General features: G+C 45.5%; 1 protein-coding gene across 1 annotated transcript; it reads left to right on the plus strand.

Moving 5' to 3' along the window:
• Positions 1-125: 125 nt before the first annotated feature.
• On the plus strand, positions 126-22,568 carry SART3 (spliceosome associated factor 3, U4/U6 recycling protein). Its single transcript, XM_080976591.1, has 19 exons — positions 126-361; positions 1,620-1,746; positions 2,175-2,279; positions 3,109-3,293; positions 4,210-4,315; positions 4,806-4,930; positions 9,138-9,293; positions 10,295-10,433; positions 11,017-11,124; positions 11,329-11,406; positions 11,926-11,984; positions 12,135-12,244; positions 13,087-13,199; positions 14,546-14,622; positions 15,098-15,278; positions 17,156-17,619; positions 20,507-20,659; positions 20,840-21,021; positions 21,523-22,568. Exons 1-19 carry the CDS (start codon positions 167-169, stop codon positions 21,701-21,703), a joined length of 2,844 nt encoding a protein of 947 aa, XP_080832717.1. The 5' UTR covers positions 126-166; the 3' UTR covers positions 21,704-22,568.
• Positions 22,569-22,809: the final 241 nt, after the last annotated feature.

The raw sequence follows: 22,809 nt of genomic DNA on the forward strand, positions 1-22,809 counted from the left end.
CTCCGCTTTGTTTGTACCAGACGCCTTCGGAGCAGCAGCTGCCTCTATTTTTCAGTCAGGCGTCAGAGCAGGGCAGCCCCGAAGCGCGGCGGGCGAAAAGGCTGGCGGGAGGGGGCCTTTCCTCGAGTGGGAGAGAAGCGCGGGCGCGCGGCGGCGGCGGCACAAGATGGCGGCCGTTGGCGGAGCCGCTGAGGAGGAGATGCGGGCGGCGCGGGCCTCGGAAGATGAAGGCGAGAAGGAAGGCGACGGCGAAGAGGAAGAAGCGGATGGGGAGTCCGAGTCCGAGGAGTCCTCCGGGGAAGGCGAGGATGAGGACGCGGAGAAGGAGAACGAGGCCGAGATCCAGCGCCTGGAAGAGCAGGTGAGGGCCGCGCGGGGCGGGGCTGAGGCGGAGAAGGCCACGCCCCCGCCCCAAGCGAAGACGGGGCCGGGGGGGGCGAGGAGGGTCGCTTTTGGTCTCTCTCTTCCTGCGGGAGCCTGGACCCCCTCCCCTCCCCTCCCCGGGCTGTGGCGCTCTCGGGGGTGCAGCTGGCAGCACCGAGCTGCCTGACGCCGAGGCAGATCGTTTAGTTGGTTATCTTGCTGCCTTTATATCACACCTTTTCCTTCCTCGTTTATCATTGTTATAACTTACTCACTTTTATGCCACCCTTCATCCGAGGATCACAGAGCCAGAGCCGTTCGCTTCATAGAAACACAATGATATGTAACAATAACAAGCAGACACTCCCACCCCCCCACCCCAGATTCATTAATTAAAGAAAGGCCTGGGAGAGGAGGGATGTTTTTGCTCAGCACCTAAAGATACGCAACAAAGGCGCCAGGTGAGCCTCCCTGCGTAGAGTTCCACAAGCGGGGAGCCACCCCAGAAAAGGCCCATTCCCGTGTTGCCACCCTCCAGGCCTCTCGTGGAGGGGGCACGCGAAGAAGGGCCTCCGGTGATGCTTGCGGGGTCCGGGTCAGTTCACATGGGGAGAGGTGAGGTAGGTTGGGCTGAAAGTGAGTGGCTGATGCCCTGGTCTCCCCAGCTCTTAACCACTGTGCCACACTGGCTCCTGTTGGCCTAATTAACTCAGTTTAAAATGCGCAAGAAGTCTTTCCCAGCCCTGCCTGGAGGAAGCAGGGGTTGCACCTGGGACCTTCTACATGCAAACCTGGTGTTCTACTACTGTCCTCCAATGTAGGCAGATCCCCTGTGCCTCTGCACTCTGAGAGAGAGAGAGAGAGAGAGAGAGAGAGAGAGATCTCCCTGAGGTACTTTTTGAGACCATGTTTTGAGCAAACCATGCCTGACTTTTTGGGGAAGGAGGCCAGCCCTGGGTGATGACATGTACAGAGATGTAGCGGAAGCCATCATAACTAGACAGTGGTGTGCATAGATTTCAGGTTCCTGGTCTATGAGCTGGAGCTGGTGCAAACTGCAACTTAGTGTGCTGTGAAGAAATATCAGGGACTTGAGCATGACCTGAGAGAACGGATGCATAGATTCCCCCTAGAATGATTGTTTGTGGTGCCTTGTTAAGTCAAGAACACACCCAAGAAAAAAGCCCATGAGGCTTGACTGCTACCTGTTCTTCCACTAAAAGCTTACAAATAAAACTGTTTTTGTTGTCTTTAAGCTATCCATCAATGTATTTGATTACAATTGTCATCTGGATCTCATAAAATTGCTGCACCAGGAAGGAGAATTAGTCAAACTCCAAAGAGCCCGTCAGAAGATGAGTGAACTCTTTCCCCTTACAGAAGGTAGGCTGTTTTTATAGTTTGATTTGCCATAACCTTATGCTATTTATTTTATTTATCATTACATTTATTTCCCACCTTTTCTCCAGAGAGCTCAAGGGGGCATGCACACTTCTCTCCCTCTCCATTTTATCATCACAAAAACCCTGTGAAGTAGGTTAGGCTGACAGACAGTGACTGGCACAAAAGTCACAAAGTGAGCTTCATGGCTGAGCAGGGATTTGAACCCTGGTCTCCCTGGTTCTGGTTCAGCACTGGCTCCTCTACATGATGTGGTGCTGGCTATAAAAGGGAGTTAGCCTTGTCTCCTATGGATTGCCTATCAAAGGATACTAGTCATAACGGTTATGTGCTACTTCCAAGTTGAAAGGCTGTATGCCTGTTGTGCTTGTGTTCTGTTGATATGAATGTACATATTCTGTATACTGCAGAAATCTGGCTAGACTGGCTGAAGGATGAGATTCGGATGGCTTCAGAAAACTCAGAGAGAGACAAGATCTATGATCTCTTTGAGAGAGCTGTGAAAGACTACATCTGTAAGTTTTCACCTTAAAAAAATCTAATACCACAAAACATTGACATGTTCCTAAGCCAAAACAGCCTAAACAAGCCACCTAAACTGCAGGATGCTAAATTTTAAGCCAGGCAAGTGTAAACTGAAGGCTGATTGTCCGACTCTTTAACTATTCCTGGCAGTTTGGCTTGCAAAGTTCCGGGTTCCAAATATTTGCTGTTTATTTCTGTTCTGTACCATGTTGGAAAACATGGTACATGGAGAGAATAATTGGAATGGGGAGAGAATGAATTCAGGTAGCTCTAGGGGAAGAGCTGAGGGATAGACAAAAGTGAGGTCCATTTAGGCTGGTTTGTCGTCTTCTGCCTTTGCTCTCCCAGTACAGAGATAATTTAGACCCAGGATGGGGAATCTGTAGTCCTCCAGATAGTGTTGAACTGCAGTCCCCATCATCCCTGTCCATTGGCCATGCTACCTGGGGCTCATGGGAATTTGGTGTCCTACAACATCTGGAGGGCTAGGGGTTCCTGGTCTCTGGTTAACTTCCCAAGACTCCCTTACAAATGAGTACAAATGTTGACTGTTGCATTTGCTTTTATCCATGTGTATGCTTGAGCAGTGAAATCTATAAGTTCATCTTTAAAAGAATTGTTTCCACACTCTTCACATAAAATTTACTAGGGTGGCTTACACATAATTCAACAGCAAAAAATACAGTACAGAAGTCAATAATGAAAAAGAGCGGGTAGAACCCAGTTAAAACTGATCACAGTTAAAAGATCTTAAAGCTCCACTTTTGGAATAAATCGCTTGCAGACCTGAGTGGGCAGCATTCTGGTGTTTTTTTCTAGGTCCAGAAATATGGCTGGAATATGCCCAGTACTCGATTGGAGGCATTGGCCAGGAGGGAGGCATTGATAAAGTTCGTTCAATCTTTGAAAGGGCGCTAACGGCTGTTGGTCTTCACATGACGAAAGGAGCTGCCATCTGGGAGGCATATCGGGAGTTTGAAAATGCCATCCTGGAAACAGTGCAGGTAAAGGACCACTGTAGCCTATGCACTAGTAACCTTGAGGCTGATTTACCACCATGTGCTCTATGCAGGGCTCCCCTTGGGCCTGGGATGGAAGCTCCAGCTGGTGCAGAATGCTGCAGCCAGATTGCTGATGGAGCAACATTGCTCTGGCTGCCATTGAGCCAGATTCAAGGTCCTTGTATTAATTTACAAATCCCTGAACAACTTGAGTCCAGGGTATCTCTGGGATCTCCTGAAGCTTTATACAGTATCACAGTTGGATTACTACGATAGTCTGCAGGAGCGTCATTGGCCCAATCTTGTTGAACACTCTGCCAGTAGAGATTCAGGAGATGCCTTCTGTGCCAACTTTTTATGTCCAAGCTTATGCAGGGAGTTAAGAATACATAATTTGCTTTATGAGCTTAAGTTTTGAGCTTAAGTTTTTATGTGTTTCTAATCTAATATATATAACATGCTGATTTTTTTAATGGTATAGCAGTATACAAATACCTTGCTTTGCTACCCTTAATTTGTACTTGTGCGGATGGCAAATCTCCCAAGAAGGGGCTGTATTCTGTTGAGGCGAAAGGATGACTTATTGACTCTCTGGGGAAGTGGGATTTCCTGGTTCCCTGCAAACTCTTTTTGAATAATTGGCCACTAAGAAGTGCAGTGGGGTGGGGGTCAGTAGCGTTGTGAGGGGAGCCTTCATCTGGGGCGGAAGGTCTGCTTTCTGTCCCAATTCCAAGCCGGGGGTGATGGTGCAACTTAGGGGGCCCTATCAGCAGCCCTTGTTGCTTGGGACTTCATTTTGTGTATGTGCACATTTGTTTCTGATGAGGCTGGTGGGCTCCTAGAGGCCTTCCACTCCTTGCTGCATCTCGTAGCCTTGTCTGATGTTCACCAATTGTTTTCTCCCTCTCTCCTTGTGCAGCCAGCAGCCGGCAGCGTTCCATCTGCTGAGCAGCAGCAGACAGTCAGCGCACAGCTTGGAAGGATTCATGTGCTCTTTAGGCGCCAGCTGGGGATCCCACTTCTTGGTAAGAACCTGTGAGCTTTAGTGGCTCCAGTCTGGTGGAACTGCATCTGCTTGGGGTGTGTGCAGTGTGCACCCCGAGACAAATCTACTGTGATTCTGATCTGGGTGCAAAGCTCTGGGTGCCTTCTCCATTTGAACTTGTGGGGGACTGCAGGCGTTCCTTTTGGCAGCGGCAGAGAAAGGACTCCTGCCATCAATAAGGTGTATTGCCCAGAGAGCCTTTGAACACAACGTTCTCTTTTTAAAGGGATCTTGGGGATTTAAGGAGGGAATTGAAGGGGGAGGGGGGGAACAGGTAACTTTGAATGTGGCATGTGTTTTTTAAGGAAGAATAACTTTTGCTATTGGTTTCCTGTGGCAGAGAAATAAGTCTCAAGTTGGTTGCAATATAATTTTTCATCCTCATGAAAAGAAACTCTCATTTCAAATGCTGAGAGCCATGCTAAGCAGGTAGGAAATATTCTGAAATGGTTTTTGTTACTTATGCCAAGATATGGAGGCTACATATGCAGAGTATGAAGAGTGGTCTGAGGAGCCAGTCCCTGAAGCAGTGATCAGAAACTACAAGAAGGCTTTGCAGCAGATGGCTAAATGTAAACCGTACGAAGAGGCCCTGGTAAGGTGCTTCCTTGCTGGGTGGAATGGGGCTGCTCTTTACCAGCAGTGGAAATCATAGAAATGCAGAGCTGGACAGGATCCAAACCGGTCCCGTCCAACTCTACACCTCTTGCAGTGTAAACTTATTTACAGCAAACTTGTATTAGACAAAATCTCTGATGTCAGTGAAGCTCAAATACAGTGTGTGTTTTATCTGGCCTCTTATAATGAATTTCTCTCTCTCACATACAGTCACGGGAAAAGGAAAGTGCACCCTCTTTGAATTCTGTGATTTTACATATGAAGACATAGTAACAATCATCTTTTCCTTAGCAGGTCTTAAAATGAGGTAAATACAACTTCAGATGAGCAACAACACGTGACATATATCATGTCATTATTTATTTGAAGCCAAAATGGAAAAGTCATATGTGAAAAACTAAGTACACCTTAGGACTCAATAGCTTGTAGAACCACCTTTAGCAGTAATAACATGAAATTAATGTTTTCTGTAGGACTTTTCCCGTCTCTCACGTCATTGTGGAGGAATTTTGGCCCATTCTTCTTTACAATGTTGCTTCAGTTCATTGAGGTTTGCTTGCATTTGTTTATGCACAGGTCTCTTAAGATCCCGCACAGCATTTCAGTTGGGTTGAGGTCTGGACTTTGAAAGGGCCGTTGCAACACCTTGATTCTCTTCTTTTTAGTCATTCTGTTGTAGATTTCCTGGTGTGCTTGGGATCCTTGTTCTGTTGCATGACCAAGCTTCAGCTCTTGGGCAGAGGGCCACACGTTTAATTATAGAATACTTTGAAATACAGAGGAGTTCATGGTCGACTCAATGACTGCAAGGTTCCCAGGTCCTGTGGCTGCAAAACATCACCCCTCCACCACCGTGTTTGACAATTGGTATGAGGCTCTTGTGCTGGCATGCTGTGTTTGGTTTTTGCTAAACGTGGCACTGTGCATTATGGCCAAACATCTCCACTTTGGTCTCGTCTGTGCAAAGAACATTTTCTCTGAAGTCTTGAGGTTTGTTCAGATGCAACTTTTCAAATTAAAGCCATGCTGCCATGTTCTTTTTAGAGAGACGAATATTTCTCCTGGAAACAGTTCCAAACAAACCATACTTGTTCAGTTTCCCCCCCAATTGTATTGTCATGAACTTGAGATTTAACATGCTAACTGAGGCTTGTAGAGCCTGAGATGTAACTCTTGGGTTTTTCACAATTTCTCAGAGCATTGCACGGTCTAACCTTGGTTGAATTTGCTGGGATGTCCATTCCTGAGAAGATTGGCAACTGTCTTGAATGTTTTCCACTTTTGAATAATCTTTCTCACTGTAGAATGATGGACTTTACATTGGTTGAAGGTGGCCTTAGAACCCTTCCCTGTTTCATGGGCAGCAGCACTTGCTTCTCTTAGAGCATTGTGTCATCTTTCCTCCTTGGCATTGAAAACACACCTGAGTGCTCCAGACCAGCAAACAGCTAAAACTTTGGCTCTTACAGAGGTGGGCACACTTGCCGATGATCAGTTAAGCAAGGACATTTGATTAGCAGCCCCTGTCTGCTACTTAGCCTTTTAATTCCTAGGGAAGCAGTAAGGGTCTACTTAGTTTTTCAGGCATGATTTCTCCATCTTGGCTTTATTTTTGTTAAATGAATCATGACACGGTGTAATGTGTCATGTGTTGTTGTTCATCTGAGGTTGTATTTACCTAATTTTAAGACCTACTAAGGAACAAATGATTGCTATTATGTCCAGATTTGTAAAACCACAGAATTCACAGAGGGTTCACTTTCTTTTGCCCATGACTGCATTTGTTGTTTTTACTTTACTGCGGGTAGGGGAAGGACTGTGCCTGAGAGCTGGAGCATCTCTTTTGCTGGCAGAAGGTCCCAGGCTCCATCCCTGACATCTCCAGTTACAAAAGCCAGCTAGACTAGTGAAAGCCCTTCTCTTCTCTGAGACCCTGGAGAGCCGCTTCCAGCCTCCCAGTTGGGCTGGGGTGTGTGTGGTTTTTTTAACAAAGTGTTTTTACTGAAACTTTTCAACATACCATATAATAAAACAGACAAACAAATAAAACGAATCTGTTGTGTCAGAGGGAGGTCTGGCGGTGGGGGTAGATACTACAGGCAAAGGGTTTTGAGATGGGGTGAAACATCGGCTCTGGATTCATTTCAGTCCGGCTTTCGCCCTGGTCATGGAACCGAGATGGCTTTGGTCGCCCTAACAGATGATCTCCATAGACAGCTAGATAGAGGAGAGTTGTGAGTGCTGATTCTTTTATATTTGTCAGCAGCCTTCAACATGGTCTTCAACACGAACTTTTGGACCACCGCCTTGCCAATGTGGGGATTCAGGGCACGGTCCGACAATGGCTGCGCTCTCAGGTCGGGGACAGAGGGTGGTGCTAGAGGAGTTGTCGCGGCACTATCCTTTCCCCGATGCTTTTCAATATCTTTATGCGCCCCCTTGCCCAGATTGTCTGGAGTTTTGGACTGGGTTGTCATCAATATGCTGATGACACCCAGCTTTATTTGTTGATGGACAGCCGCCCTGACTCAGCCCCGGACACACTGACCAGATGCTTGGAAGCTGTGGCTGGATGGCTGCGTGGGAGCCGGTTGAAGTTAAATCCTTAGAAGACAGAGGTCCTCTGGCTGGGTTGGGACAACATGGGGTTGGGGGGGCAAACTCCCATCTCTTGCGGGGGCTCAATTAGTGCCAGTGCCTTCTGTCAAAAGTTTGGGTGTAACCTTCGACGCTTCTCTTTCTATGGAGGCGGAGGTTGCAGCCACAGTAAAGGTGGCATTTTTCCATCTCTGCCGTATTAGGTAGTTGGTCCCTTACCTTTCTCGCCCTGATCTGGCCACAGTGATCCATGCGACGGTCACCTCCAGGCTTGATTATTGTAACTCACTCTATGCGGGGCTGCCCTTGAAGCTGACCCAGAAACTCCAGCGGGTGCAGAATGCCGCAGGGTCCTTACAGGGTCCTTGCCGCGGGATCTCATTCATCCAGTGCTTTACCATCTGCACTGGCTCCCGGTGGAGTACAGGGTCAGGTTTAAGGTGCTGATTTTGACCTTTAAAGCCCTACGTGGCCTAGGACCCTCATACCTACGGGACCGCCTCTCCTGATATGCCCCACGGAGGACCTTAAGGTCCATAAATAACAACACTTTGGAGGTCCCAAGCCTCAAGGAGGTAAGATTGGTCTCAACTAGGGCCAGGGCTTTTTTGGCACTGGCCCTGACTTGGTGGAACACTCTGTCACAATAGACCAGGGCCCTGCGGCATTTTACATCTTTCTGCAGGGCCTGCAAGATCAAGCTGTTCTGCCTGGCCTTTAGCTTGGACTCACTCTGACCCCTTATATGGGATTTGGTATATAAATTTTCCCTTGGCTTTTTTGCTGGCCCATGTAGGACCAGCATGGATAGCTGGCTTGGATGAATATCTGATGTTTCCTCCCTTTATGGTCTTGATTTATGGGCTACTACTAAGCTGTATTTTAAGCCGTATTTTAATTAACTGTCCCCCCCCCCCATTACATTTTATTGTAATTTATATTCAGTGTTAGCTGCCCTGAGCCTGGCCCTGGCTGGGGTATAAATTATTATTATTATTATTATTATTATTATTATTATTATTATTATTATTATTTTACAATTTTATTATTCAAAATAATAAAAAGTGTTCACTCCAGGATGGTATCCAGCTATTTTCCAATAGAATATCCAGCTGCTCCTCATTCTGCTAGGCAATGTTTTCCTGATCTTCAACCCCAGACATCCAAAGTTAAATGGGGCTCTCCAGTCAAACTAAATGTCAAACATAGTCTTCCTCCAGTCCAGTATATCAGCTTAACAAAACAAAACAAAACAAAACCCATCCAACATTAGGAAAAATCCATAGTTATTCACTTCTTGTATATTAATTAATTCATTTCTTAGAGTGCTGATGATTTTATTTGTGTGAACTACATTTGTAATGCATTTTGCTATGAGACTTATTGGTAGAAAACACTGAACACATGTAAATAAATCATGTCCTTTCTCCACCGGCTGCTCCTATTTTATTTCTAAGCCGCCTTGAGTCCCTGTCAGGGAAAAAGGTGAGGTATAAATAAATATATGCTGCTGCTACTACTACTAATGATAATTTCATAACATCCTGAAATGGTTCCCTTCCTCCCCCCACCCCCTTTAATTTCAGCTAGTAGCTGAGACGCCAAAGCTGGCAGAATACCAAGCCTATATAGAGTTTGAGACGAAGGCCGGAGACCCGGCTCGCATTCAGCTGACCTATGAGCGTGCCCTGGCGGAGAACTGCCTTGTGCCAGACCTCTGGGCTCATTACACACAGTATCTGGTAAGGAGCCCTGAGAGAGTTTCTCTGAGCCTCCTGAGAGGCACCTTTCTAGTAGTCTAAGGCCACTAGTTTTAACCAGAGCTGTGTTGCTTGCTATAAGAAATTTAAAATGCTTCTCCAAAGAGATCCAGACCCCATGAATGTGCAGTGCAGGTTTGCATGATTGCTCTTGACTCTGTACAGTTTATTCTGATTTTGCTCATTGTGGGGAGGGGGCTTCTGAATCACAGACATCTTATTTTAGCTGCTTCTTTGGCTTAATGTGGTTTTAGCAGATGTCACCTGCTTTCAAGTGTATCTTCTCCATGTGGCCTAGAATCTTGAGCAGAGACCTTCACAAAGCAGAAGTTCAAAACAGATTGGGAAACATATGTCCTTGAGAGATTAACAAATAAACTAAGTGTGAACAGAGATGGCTTTACTCTGGTGTGGTTTAATTCAGTAACATATGCTAGTAATTTGGAAACAAACAATCCCTCCCATCAGTATTTTGTTCAATTTGGTTTATCTAAATTTAAATTTAAACATAAATTATTATCCCCTTCCACATTTATCACCAACACTTTTTATATTGTTTCATTGGTAACATAAGAGGAAAAATCACTATTACTCTCTCTCTTAATCTGAGCACAACCACAAGGGCTCCTGATTAGGCTTTTAGTTATGTGATGTTGAATGTTATGTGTTAACTCAGTTCTATCCTGTTTCCCCTTTGTTTTGGTTTAAACCAATTTGCAAATTAAACACTTACACATTAACCGCTAATAATGAACCATATGCTGTAGATATTATTGCAAATTTATGCCACTGTTTTTGTGATACACAAACGACACGAGAAGGCTGTTTATTTTATATCCTTTATTATTTCTATGATCTTTGTTTATAAAACCCAATAAAAAGTTATTCATAAAGCAGAAAGTGACACCCAGAGGCCATGTTCTGTGCGCCTGTGGAACTGAGCACACACACACACTAACTTTGGCATCGGCTTTGTCTTGCAGGACAGGCAGCTGAAAGTGAAGGAGCTGGTGCTTTCCGCCCATGAGCGAGCCGTCAGGAATTGCCCGTGGACTGTCAAGCTGTGGAACCAGTACCTCCTGGCCATGGAGAGGCATCATGTTGAGCATGAGCTGATTTCAGGTAAAGAAGCACTCAATTTAATGGAACACAGACTTACGTTGCTACCTTACACTGGGCGCTATGCAAGCAGTGACGATGGTTCACACAAGGCGTCCGTCCGTTTTGTCCTGGCTGTGGCGCTTCCTTTGGTGCTGAATGGCCCTGGCAGAAGGGCTCAGTTGGTAGAGCATCTGCTCTTCAGGGAGAAGGTCCCTGGCTGCCTCTCCAGGCAGGGCTGTCTGAAGCGCTGGAGAGCCACTGCCAGATAGAGTGGGCAACACTAGGCTCTAGATGGGCCAGTGGACTGACTCCGTCTGGCAGTTTCCTGTGACTGTAGTCAGCCCACACCCTCCCTGCCATTGGGAGAACGGAGGGCTCTGAGGGAAGTCTTAAGCTTGGTCACTCCCAAATCCAGGAGCTGAACTCCAAATTTCATCCTGCTACCAATGGGAGGATACAGTTAGAGTTAGAAGGGACCCAAAGGGTCAATCAGTTCAGCCCCCTGCAATGCAGAAATTAAAGCTAAAGAATTGACCAGGTAGGGTGGGGTGGGCAGATCACAAAAGCCCCATTCATGCCGCTTGCTTTTCTTTCTTGTGTTTAGAGAACTTTGAAAAGGCTTTGAACGCTGGCTTCATTCAAGCTACTGACTATGTGGAAATCTGGCAGGCGTACTTGGATTACCTGAGGAGAAGGGTGGATTTTACTCAAGGTAAAATTTAATACGTGTTGGAGAATCTTCTAATAGTCATTTGGGCAATTGCTGTATTTCTAGACTTAGTTCCTACAGCCAGTCAGTGAGGTAGCCATCCTGTCTCTGGTCTCTGCCACTTTAGTACAGAAACAGCACAGCAGAAAACTCTTATGAGCATTTTGGTCTCTGAATGGTGCTCTTCTTTCACTTGGTCTTTTTCAGACTCCAGTAAAGAGCTGGAAGAACTTCGGTCTGCATTTGCCCATGCAATAGAATACTTAAAGCAAGAAGTGGAAGAACGTATGTTGGGGCTTCTATTTTTAAAAAGGATAGGTATATTTTGGGGTTATGAATGCATACAGCACTGAAAGCTTCTGATGCAATTTGTGACCCCTGCTTACTTGCCCAAGTCCTTATAGACCCTCCTGGGGGCCGTACTCATCAGATGGGGCCCTCCTGATGGTTCCACCTCCCTCAGAAGTTCAAGTGGTGGTGGCCCAGGAAAGGGCCTTTTCTGTGGCAGCCCCTAAGCTGTGGCATTCCATCCTCACTGAGGTGCATCTGGTAGTTTCACTATACAGCTTCCAGAAAATGGTGAAGATAAACCTCTTTACCCTGGCTTTTGACACTTGAGATGTATGCTTTCAGGACCCACCCTATTCTTGTGAATGTAATATGTGTTAACAATTCCAAATTACCTGCCGGTGATGGGTGGCAATCAATTTTATAATAATAATACACAAGACCTTTCCTTATCAGAGCTTTATTTGCCACTTCCTATGCTGTTCCAATCTTATAGGAATCCTACTTTCCCCACAGGGTTTAGTGAGAGTGGGGATCCTTCATGCACCGTAATGCAGACCTGGGCGAGGATTGAGGTAACCTTGGCTCATTCCACCATGGTGTATGTATGGCTCTGCTTTTGGGGTTGGGGGTTGTGAGTCTAAAAGGATGTGCTATTCTTATCAGAGCTTTAAAACGCTGCCCTTTCTTTGGATGTTGGGCATCCTCTTGTTTCTCCTTGTTAGGCTCGCCTGTGTAACAACATGCAGAAGGCACGAGAACTCTGGGACAGCATCATGACCAAGGGAAATGCCAAGTATGCCAACATGTGGCTGGAGTACTACAACCTGGAACGGTAAGAGATTTGGCAGCTGCCTTCCTGGGATGCTTCAGCTCTGGCCCTGGACCTATTTTATGGCTTCCCAGGTTCCTGTTCCAGGTTCCCTACAGTTAAGAAAACAATCATTCAGATCTCATGCCAGGGTTTTCTCTTTGGCAGCCTTCCCTAATCCTCAAGATTTGTTTGTTTATATCTTTATTTCATAAAATTTGTATACTGCTTGATTGGAAAAACAAACACCCTCAAAGCAGTTTACAAAAAGATAAAGCAATAAAATCAAGGGGAAAAGTACAGCCATACTTTATAACATTCAGGGGTTAAAATACTAAAACAGATTAAAATTATTTCTACTTTCCAAGCATCTGGGTACATTTGTTTAAACAATGGTCTTAGCAGGCACCAAAAAGAGTACAATGAAGTCACCTGCTTGATATCAATATCAAGGAGTTCCAAAATGTAGTTGCTGCCACACTATAATGTTAGACTATGAGGCCAATAATTGCTGGCATTGGCTGGATCTGATACGAGTTGGAGTCCAGAAGGATCTGGAGGGAACCAGGTTGGGGAGGACCTGAATATCGTATTCCCTTTGTGTGGGGTAAAAGTACTTTTGGATTTTAAGCCATGTCCGGAGCTCTCCCAAGTGTTCTTGCACGGGTTCACTTTGTTCCCAGTGTGCCTTTCTGGCCTTTGGGCCTCTCCCAGGTTGAAAGCTTGGGTCCAACATGAGTCCACAGGCTGCAGTTAGTGAAATTATTTGGACGCCACTCATGAAGCATAAATGTGCTACAAGAACAAACAGGCTGTGCTTGATGTACATTTGCAGCTGCCAAACCCTTCTTTCCCTCCGATTCCAGGGCACATGGCGACACCCAGCACTGCAGGAAGGCCTTACACCGGGCTGTGCAATGCACAAACGACTACCCAGAGCATGTCTGTGAGGTGCTGCTTATGCTGGAGAGAATTGAAGGTCAGCTGCTTTTGTGAAGCTATTGTGTGTATTGCGTTTGTAGTGGCTAAAACCCTGATTGGCTGAACTGCTGTGGTGTCACAGAATGTTCTGAAAGCTGTTCACTAGGGAAGCAAGGGGGCTTCGGTCCTGGCTTCCTCTTTCTCTTGGTGTGATTTGTATGTTGTTTTCTTGTCAGGAGCCCTTCATTAGAAAATAAACTAGACCCTGCAGCAAAAAATGATTTTCTCCACTAGTTTTCCATGTTCTCCCTCCCAGTGGTCAATATTTTGTGCCTGCTGGGCATGCTCAATATTTATTGGCCTGTTTTCTCTCCCTGCCCCATAGTTAAATTTCTTGCTCGCTTGTGCTGAGACACACTGTGCCCCAGCTGCCAACCATATTAAAAACTTAGATTTCTCCATGGTTCCAGTTACAGATAGGTAGCCGTGTTGGTCTGCCATAGTCAAAATAAAAAAAATCCTTCCAGTAGCACCTTTAAGACCAACTAAGTTAGTTCTTGGTATGAGCTTTCGTGTGCAAGTGATCACTTCTTTCGTGATCTGAAGAAGTGTGCTTGCACACGAAAGCTCATACCAAGAACTAACTTAGTTGGTCTTAAAGGTGCTACTGGAAGGATTTTTTTTATTTAGATTTCTCCAATAATTTCTGTGGGTTGCCTTTAACTTCTGTCTCTGGTGATTCTTTAAAAATGGCTTCTCAGTGTGAACTAGGAAGTCATCTCCCAAGACAATGAGATGGTTTTTTCTCTACTGTGCTTCTTCCTTTTCTAGCCCCTGCATTCTGTTCCCCCCTCCTACAGCATTCTGTGCCATCTAGTTATTACCTGACTCTTTTGGGGTTTTTACAAACTTTCTTTAAATGATTTTTTGCTTCTCTGCAAATCTCCCCAAGTCTGTTGATGCCCTTTTCTTATGCGTGAGTGTTGCAGTTTTGGCTACATAAGCTTGAGAAGACTAAGTTTATTTAATTATTCAGGTTATTTATTTATTCAGGTTATTCAGGCATGCCTCACAAAGTGGCTCACATAAAATAATTACAACAATAAACTTCACTTTTTTAGCTGTTTACCTTCCTGCCACAGCGGTGCCTAATTATCTACTTGCACTGGTGTGCTTTTGAACTGCTAGGTGGGCAGGAGCTGGGACCGAACAAAGGGAGCTCACCCCGTCGGGATTTGAACCACCGACCTTCTGATCAGCAAGCCCAAGAGGCTCAGTGGTTTAGACCATGCGCTATCTGCGTCCCTTGGATATTGCATATTGGAAGTGTAAACCCAGTTCTGAAGGAGGCGTATGCAGAATTGGCAGATGGTTAAAAAAATAAAATCCTTCTCTTTCTCTCAGGCACTTTGGAAGACTGGGATGCAGCTGTTCAGAAGACAGAAAACCGGCTTGCTCGAGTCAATGAGCAGAGAGTTAAGGTCAGGATACATGCATCTTTTAAAATCTCCTATTGTAGCTTTTCCCAACCTGGTTCCTTCCAGGTGTTTTGGACTATGAATACAATCGGCCCCATCCTGCACCTGGTTGGGAAGTCTTCCTTATTCAAACATAGTGTTCCTTCCTTGCTTTTTAAAGACATATTTTTAATTGCAGACCCTGCAAATTAAGCAAAACTTTCACTAAACCTTGGGTGGGATGAGGTCTCCTGTGGTTCAGGTAGCGACAGCGTTTTCTGTTATTTATTCATTTTATTTTATTAATTTACAGTATATACTGGTCTTTATCCATCATTATTGTTCAGCAGCTCCTTGGATTAGTTCAGTTGGGTGGGAAGGAATCTGGATCTGAAGGCGCAAGGCCGGGGGGTTTCTCTGCTTCTTAGGGCACAGGAGTCTGTTAGGAGGCCACGGCCTCAGTTGAACTTTTTGCTCACACCGTTGCATCTGTTTGTAGGTTGCTGAGAAGGAGGCTGTCCTGGCGAAACAGGAGGCACAGCGAGCTGAGCAGCAGAAGCCATCGCGGGCAGAGAAGAAGAGGGCTGCCAAAAAGTCCAGGAAGCTGAAAACTGGAGAGAAGCGCAAGGCTGACAGTGATGCTGGCGAATGGGGGCGGGAGGAGGAGGAGGAGGAGGAAGGTACTGGCTCCACCTGTTTTTATTTATTTCACAAAATGTATGTACTGCAATGCATTTTATGTGGGGCTTCCCTCGCACTTGATCCAGAAGCTGCAGTTAGTGCCTTCCCCTATATATGTGCCGACTCAATCTCTTTGGTTGGCGGAACTGGCACTGTCAGCGGTGCCACAGAATTACCCGTTCAGCATTTGTAAGACACTTCTAGTGTGGCAGCACCTGCACTTGGCTTCTCCCTGCCGGTGGCTTCATGCTACTCTTTTCAGCCCCTGATAAAACCATTTTAGCCTACGCAGGTGTCAGGGTGGATTTGATTTAAATCAAATCGATAAAATCACAATTTAAATCACTAGTCAGTAAGACTTGATTTAAGTCATTTTTTTTACAGAAAGACTCATTCTTGCTGGTATAATCTTAATATTTACAATCAGATGTAGGCTTCATTTTTGGAATAATAAGTTTTCAGAGTGATTTTTACAGTTGTATCAAAAATTACTGATTTGGTTATACTATTAGAAATGCATAGACAGATAATTATGAAATGATTGTGAGGTTTAATAACTTAATTTTGTATGTGTATAACTTTTCTGCTGTACTTTAAAACAATAACATTATAGCATACGTATCCATGTTTGCTAACTGATGTGGCATTAAACTTTTTTTAAAAAAAAAACTTAGACACATGAAAAACTTAAAACAAATCCTTATTTCCTGATGGATAGCTTTTGGACTATGATGTAACTTAAATAGAAAACTATCTTTAGAAAGATTTTTCCTCCAAAAGCATTTTATTTTAAAAATCCAATTTAAATTTTAAAAATCTGATTTTTTTAAAAAAAATAATTAAATTGTTGTTAATTTTTCTAAGTTACAATTTTATTGCTTTATCATTTTTGAAAACTGCTTGGAGGATTTTGGACAGTCAAGTGGTGTATAAATTTTATGAGTAAAATAATTGCACCACTTGAATGATTTTTTAATAAATCAAAGTAGTTTACAAAAGGATAAAACAAAATTATCTGTAAAATCAAAGTTAACCATTTAGAACATTTGAGAAACTAATTAAATAGTACCTGTGCACAGCTGCTAGGGAGCTAGTGCTTTGAATTTGGTAGAACATCTGAGTAAACATAACAGATTAAAGTAAAAAAGCGACCTGCATCTTTTTCCTCTCCCCAATAAATTGTGCAGCTTTGCTCTTCTGCATGGAACGCCCTAAACAACGACTCAGTCTTCTACTTGGCAGAGGCTTTCTAGCCAGTGGGAGAGACAGAACTATCCCTCTCTTCCTGGTCTTTCTGCCTGCTTCATTAGTGTTTTCAAGTAGTACCATAGTGCTGTAAATGTGTGGTGTGACTGTGGCTTCAATGTTTGCTGCCCAGTTTTCCCTTGCCTGCCTTCTGTGGATACTGGAGCGACAAGGCCAATGGCTGCCCCCTCCTGCTCCTTAACCCCTTTTTTTGTTACAGATAGGTAGCCGTGTTGGTCTGCCATAGTCAAAATAAAAAAAATCCTTCCAGTAGCACCTTTAAGACCAACTAAGTTAGTTCTTGGTATGAGCTTTCGTGTGCAAGCACACTTCTTCAGAGTATCTGAAGAAGTGTGCTTGCACACGAAAGCTCATACCAAGAACTAACTTAGTTGGTCTTAAAGGTGCTACTGGAAGGACCCTTTTTTTGTGTGGCTTTCATAAATTAGTTCCAGTACGTGCAGTGGGATGTGAAGCGATAGCCTCAGGTGGAACTTCCCCCTTCTCCTTCATAGCCTCTGCTTAATATTTTGCAGTATTAAGCCTCTGCTTAATACTGCAAAAGCCTGTATGCTGCAATGGAGCCACGTCAGTTGGGAATGTCTCAGTCGTTTAATGTCTCTTTGACCAGCTGAACAGCCCAGCAAGAGGCACAAGACGGGGGCTGGTGGTACTTTGGCTGAAGAGGAGGTTGAAGACATGGAGATGGAAACAGGGCTCTTCGGAAAGAACATGCCCACAACTGCAGGTTTGAGACCCAAGGAGGAGGCGGAGGCGGCCGCTTCCAAGTGGAAAGACACCCCCAAAACCTTTCATGACAGCAAAAAGGACAACGTCACTGTCTTCGTCAGCAACCTCTCCTACAGCATGGCAGAGCCTGAGGTGAAGCTGAAAGATCTCTTTGCAGACTGTGGGGAGGTGGTGGAGGTCCGTCCCATCTTCACCAACAAAGGGGTTTTCCGGGGCTACTGTTACGTGGAATTCAAGGAAGAGAAGTCAGCACTGAAAGCCCTCAGCCTAGATCGGAAAAATGTGGAGGGGAGGCCAATGTTTGTGTCCCCGTGCGTCGATAAGAACAAGAATCCAGAGTTTAAGGTACGCTTGCCTCCTTCCTTAAGCTGCTAACACCATTGCTGGTCTCTGGGTATCGGGGTGAGGAGGTCAGGTGGGGCAAAGACCATTGTGGTGCAGCTGTGGCAGGACTGGGGAGCATGTTGCCACTCACTGGTCATGCTGGCTCAGGTTTGTCAAGGACTGCTCCCCAAACCCTGGGTACCAGGCCTTGGTGACTTAGCTGGATCTGGTTTTCAGAGTCTACCACTCACCCTGTAAGGTATGCTGCCGCCACCCCTTCAGCCAGCCAGGGCCAGGGAGACCCCCAGACCTTACTGGACACTACTAAGGTGTCTAGAGAAGCCAGAGCTGAGGAGGAGGCTCTCTGCTCCATGAACCCCTCAGGGTCATCAGCTTACAAGCAAGCAAGAAGTTAGGAACTGGACTTTAGTACCCCAAGGCTTCACCCAAGTAGATCAACACCAATTTTAAATTTGGTAGGTTTATTAAGAAATAGTAAAATAAAATAAAAGGTGGTGGTTGTTTAGTCGTTTGGTCGTGTTCGACTCTTCGTGACCCCCTGGACCAGAGCACACCAGACACTCCTGTCTTCAACTGCCTCCCACAGTTTGGTCAAATGCATGTTGGCCGCTTTGCGAACACTGTCCCACCATCTCGTCCTCTGTCGTCCCCTTCTCCTTGTGCCCCCCATCTTTCCCAACATCAGGGTCTTTTCCAGGGAGTCTTCTCTTCTCATGAGGTGGCCAAAGTCTTGCAGCCTCAGCTTCACAATCTGTCCTTCCAGTGAGCACTCAGGGCTGATTTCCTTCAGAATGGAGAGGTTTGATCTTCTTGCAGTCCATGGGACTCTCAAGAGTCTCCTCCAGCGCCATAATTCAAAAGCATCCATTCTTCGGTGATCAGCCTTCTTTATGGTCCAGCTCTCACTTCCATAGAGTGGTATCTCGGGTTACAAATGCTTCGGGTTACAGACTCCGCTAACCCGGAAGTAGTACCTTGGGTTAAGAACTTTACTTCAGTATGAGAACAGAAATCGCGCTGCGGCAGTGGGAGGCCCCATTAGCTAAAGTGGTACCTCAGACTAAGAACAGTTTCAGGTTAAGAACGGACCTCCGGAACAAATTAAGTTCTTGACCAGAGGTACCACTGTACATCACTACTGGGAAAACCATAGCCTTAACTATACGAACCTTTGTTGGCAAGGTGATGTCTCTGCTTTTTAAGAGGTTTGTCTAGGTTTGTCATTGCTTTTCTCCCAAGGAGCAGGCATCTTTTAATTTCGTGAATGCTGTCACGAAATAAAAGGTCGTAGCATCAAATGGGCCCAAAAGGCCCATAAATGTTCACTTAGAAGTCTAATTGACAAAGTAGTTGGGAATAAAACCAGAATAAAATAACAAAGCTAACCTATCCAATTCCAAACCTTCCGTAGAGTATTGAATTTTGGTTGTAATTCATTGTATGGGGGCGGGGGGTGACCTCCTAGGTGTTGCAAAGAGACAGGAAAGGGACAGGGAGTGCCCCAAACATGAAAACAGGCTGGCTTTACAGTAAGAAGCATGGTAATGGGCATCTCTCTCAGTCCTGCTTTACTTAACTCTTTGAAATGAGGGCAACCAATGTGTCCCACTGGATGTTGCTGGACGGCAGCTCCCCTCATCCCTCCCCTTTGGCCATGTTGGCCGAGAGGATGGCATTGGCTCCCCCTGCTCTAAACCCCTTTCTCTTATGTGCATGTTGTTGTCTGCTTTTCTTCTACTTGTTTTTTTTAAAGAAAAAAAACATTTGCAGCTTCCTTTCCTCTTTGTTCTCACCATCTCCCTCCTCCCTAAATGCAGTTAGTCTGCACTAAGATGGCTCCTGCAGGGAGCCTGTGAAGAAAGGCAAGCTGGTTGCCAGACGGACACACACACACACAAAATACAGTGGTACCTCTGGTTGCGAACGGGATCCGTTCTGCGTATGTTCGCGGCGTGATTTTGCACATGCGCGAAGTGCGATTTAGCGCTACTGTGCATGTGTGAGCAGCCAAACCTGGAAGTAACCCTTTCCGGTACTTCCAGGTCGCTGCGGGACGCACCCTGAAAAAACGTAACATGAGGTATGACTGTATATAGTTTCTCCCAAGACCGTCAGTGTACAGTTCTAGGCATTTGAATTTTAAGATCATAGTTGGCCAATATGTAATTGGGACAAATCAAAATGCCATGAAGTGCGGTAAGCTTTTGAGTTCTTCAGCCAAAATGTAAACTTAAAAGTTCTGGAGACCTCAAAAGCTTTCCACACTTCGTGGTCCCAATCAAGGTATTGCCCAGCTGTGGATGTGAGCCCCACCCCTAAAGATCAACACAACTTCCATTTTTTGAATTTTAAGATGTGAAACTGAAATCCTGCATACAGTGGTACCTTGGGTTAAGTACTTAATTCGTTCCGGAGGTCTGTTCTTAACCTGAAACTGTTCTTAACCTGAAGCACCACTTTAGCTAATGGGGCCTCCCGCTGCTGCCGCGCCGCCGGAGCCTGATTTCTGTTCTCATCCTGAAGCAAAGTTCTTAACCTGAAGCACCACTTTAGCTAATGGGGCCTCCCGCTGCTGCCGCGCCGCCAGAGCCCGATTTCTGTTCTCATCCTGAAGCAAAGTTCTTAACCTGAAGCACCACTTTAGCTAATGGGGCCTCCCGCTGCTGCCGCGCCGCCGGAGCCTGATTTCTGTTCTCATCCTGAAGCAAAGTTCTTAACCCAAGGTACTGTTTCTGGCTTAGCGGAGTCTGTAACCTGAAGCGTATGTAACCCGAGGTACCACTGTATATGTTTTTTATTAAACCCACACAACTTTGAATAGATTGGATCTTTCTCAAACGTTGCTTGTTTTTGGAGTCTTAGAAATTCTTGTTTCTCTTCCCTCAAGGTGTTCAAGTATAGCACTGTCCTGGAGAAACACAAGCTATTTATCTCTGGATTGCCTTTTTCCTGTACTAAGGAGGAACTGGAGGAAGTGTGCAAAGCCCATGGGAGTGTGAAGGAGATCCGGCTGGTCACAACTCGTGCTGGCAAACCCAAGGTAGGCCTTGACCACCACTAGTGGTTTGAGCAGATTCCCCAAGAGAAAGAGCATATTGGGGAGCGGCTTTTAAAAAGCTTGGCTGGAGAACTGTATTTGGATCATTGTCCAAGTTGCCCATTAAGAGGAACGGGAAATGCAGTGTGCTGCCTTCATAGCACATCTTCTCTTTACTGTTAGGGCCTAGCCTATGTGGAATTCGAGAATGAGATGCAGGCCTCCCAAGCAGTGCTGAAAATGGATGGCCTGACAATCAAAGATCAAATCATTAAGGTGGCAATTAGCAACCCGCCTGCCCGAAGATTCCCTGAGAAGTCTGAGGCAGCAGGGAGAGCCATGGCACCCCGGCAGATCTATGGCGCGTGAGTATATTTTGGGTGTGGTCTCCTCCTTCAGGGAGTGCAGTATGGCTTGCACCCTGCACAGCAGCACAACATCTTCTAGGACACCTCTCTCTCTCTCTCTCTCTCTCTCTCTCAAGCCTTGTCACCTTTGAGACCTCTGGGCTGAAGAACACTGACTCCAATGGTGCCAGTGGGTAACTCTCATAGTAGTCAAGACTTCTGTGTTGTGCAGATGTGACCAGAAAAGAAGCCTTGTGTCTCCTGAAAGCCCTTTGCAGAGAGGCTCTTACTTGGCATCAAAAACAAATAAATGATGGCATCTTTATTTTATTTTCAGGACCATGTAAAACCTTACCCAGGCACTTGGGTCTTAGCTGTGGCTTATGTCTTCTCATGGCTAGACATACAGTAGTAGGAAAAACAGTTGAATCTGCACAATGAATGCAAGGCACAGAATTTTAGCATGCAGTAAGCAAAGCCCCCAACATTTATATCTCGTTTAATCTGTTCTTTCAAAAGCCGCGGCAAAGGGAGAACCCAGCTCTCGATGGTCCCTCGTGCTCTGCAGCGCCAGAGCACCCCCATGGCCAAGGCAGAGAATGGAATGGCCCAGAACCCGGCAGCGCCATCCCTCCCCATGGCAGAGGAGCCTAAGAAGATGTCTAACGCAGACTTTGCCCGGCTGCTTCTGAACAAGTGAGCAAGGGGGGGGGGTGTTGTGTGCGCCAGTGAGAAAAACAGGCAGCTGGTGACCACCCCTCACTTCTCTGGACTTCCACACCTACCAAGCTATACAGAGCAGGAAGCTGCTGATATGAGAATGGTCTGATTTTTCTGTGAGAATCAGGTGGCAAAGATGATGTACTTTGTGGGCAGGAGGGGAAATCCTGGTTGAAATGGCTTTAAATGCTCCCTCATATTGAGGGATGTGATGAGGGATGTAAATTCACTTTACAGGTGGCTCATGATGCTTCATGGAGCTTCTTTCTTTTTTTAAGGGAAACTTTTTGACAAATGAGAAGTTTATAATGTGAAAGCTTATGGCTCTAAGTTTATACAAGTCCTACGGCAGGCTCAGATCCAGTTTGTTGGGGCAGCTTCTGTCTCACCTGCAAGTACACTTTACAAACACCCAGACACCCTCAGATCTGTGGCATTACTCATCATCTCCTCCTCCTATGAAAAGTTATAAATAGCAGATGCTAGTAACTTCACCGTAATGGCCTATTTTAGTACTGGGGTGCAGGGATAAGAATTTCTATTGACCATTTGCTCAAGTTGGTCTGCTTTTTTAAAAAATAGATGTATCTATCTAAATATTTGAGTATTTGTAAAGATGTGCCAGACCATTATTTTTCAGCTTTGACACGATACTAGAAGGATCACTTGTAAACTCGGATGTGTTGCCTCTGTGGACCATTTGGCGTTTTGTTTGCCAAAGATCTGTACTTGTCTATATCTTGTTTCTTTGTTTTTTGGCTTCAGACTTTCGTTTGGTTTTGTACACCATGTGAAGTGTAAGACTGTGTTCCTACTCCAGGCTCCATTAAAGCAAGTTCTTGAAAGCTGCCTGGGGCCTCTTGCTTGTGTGGCTGTGAAGACACTGCCTTTGTGTCTTAGGCTGCAGAAGACGGGCAAGAGCCCTTTCAAGCAATGCAGGGGCAGCCAGTGTTGTGCCCTCCATTGACTAGGGCTGATAAATGTCCAACACTGGACAGTGCCCTGTTGACTCTACAGATTTAATGGAACTCTCCCTTAAGCGGCCTGTAAGAGCATGATGGAGGAATCCAGAAACACATGCTCCAA

The sequence above is a fragment of the Podarcis pityusensis genome, assembly GCF_964106645.2.
Source record: "Podarcis pityusensis genome assembly, chromosome: 13".
Taxonomy (NCBI): domain Eukaryota; kingdom Metazoa; phylum Chordata; class Lepidosauria; order Squamata; family Lacertidae; genus Podarcis; species Podarcis pityusensis.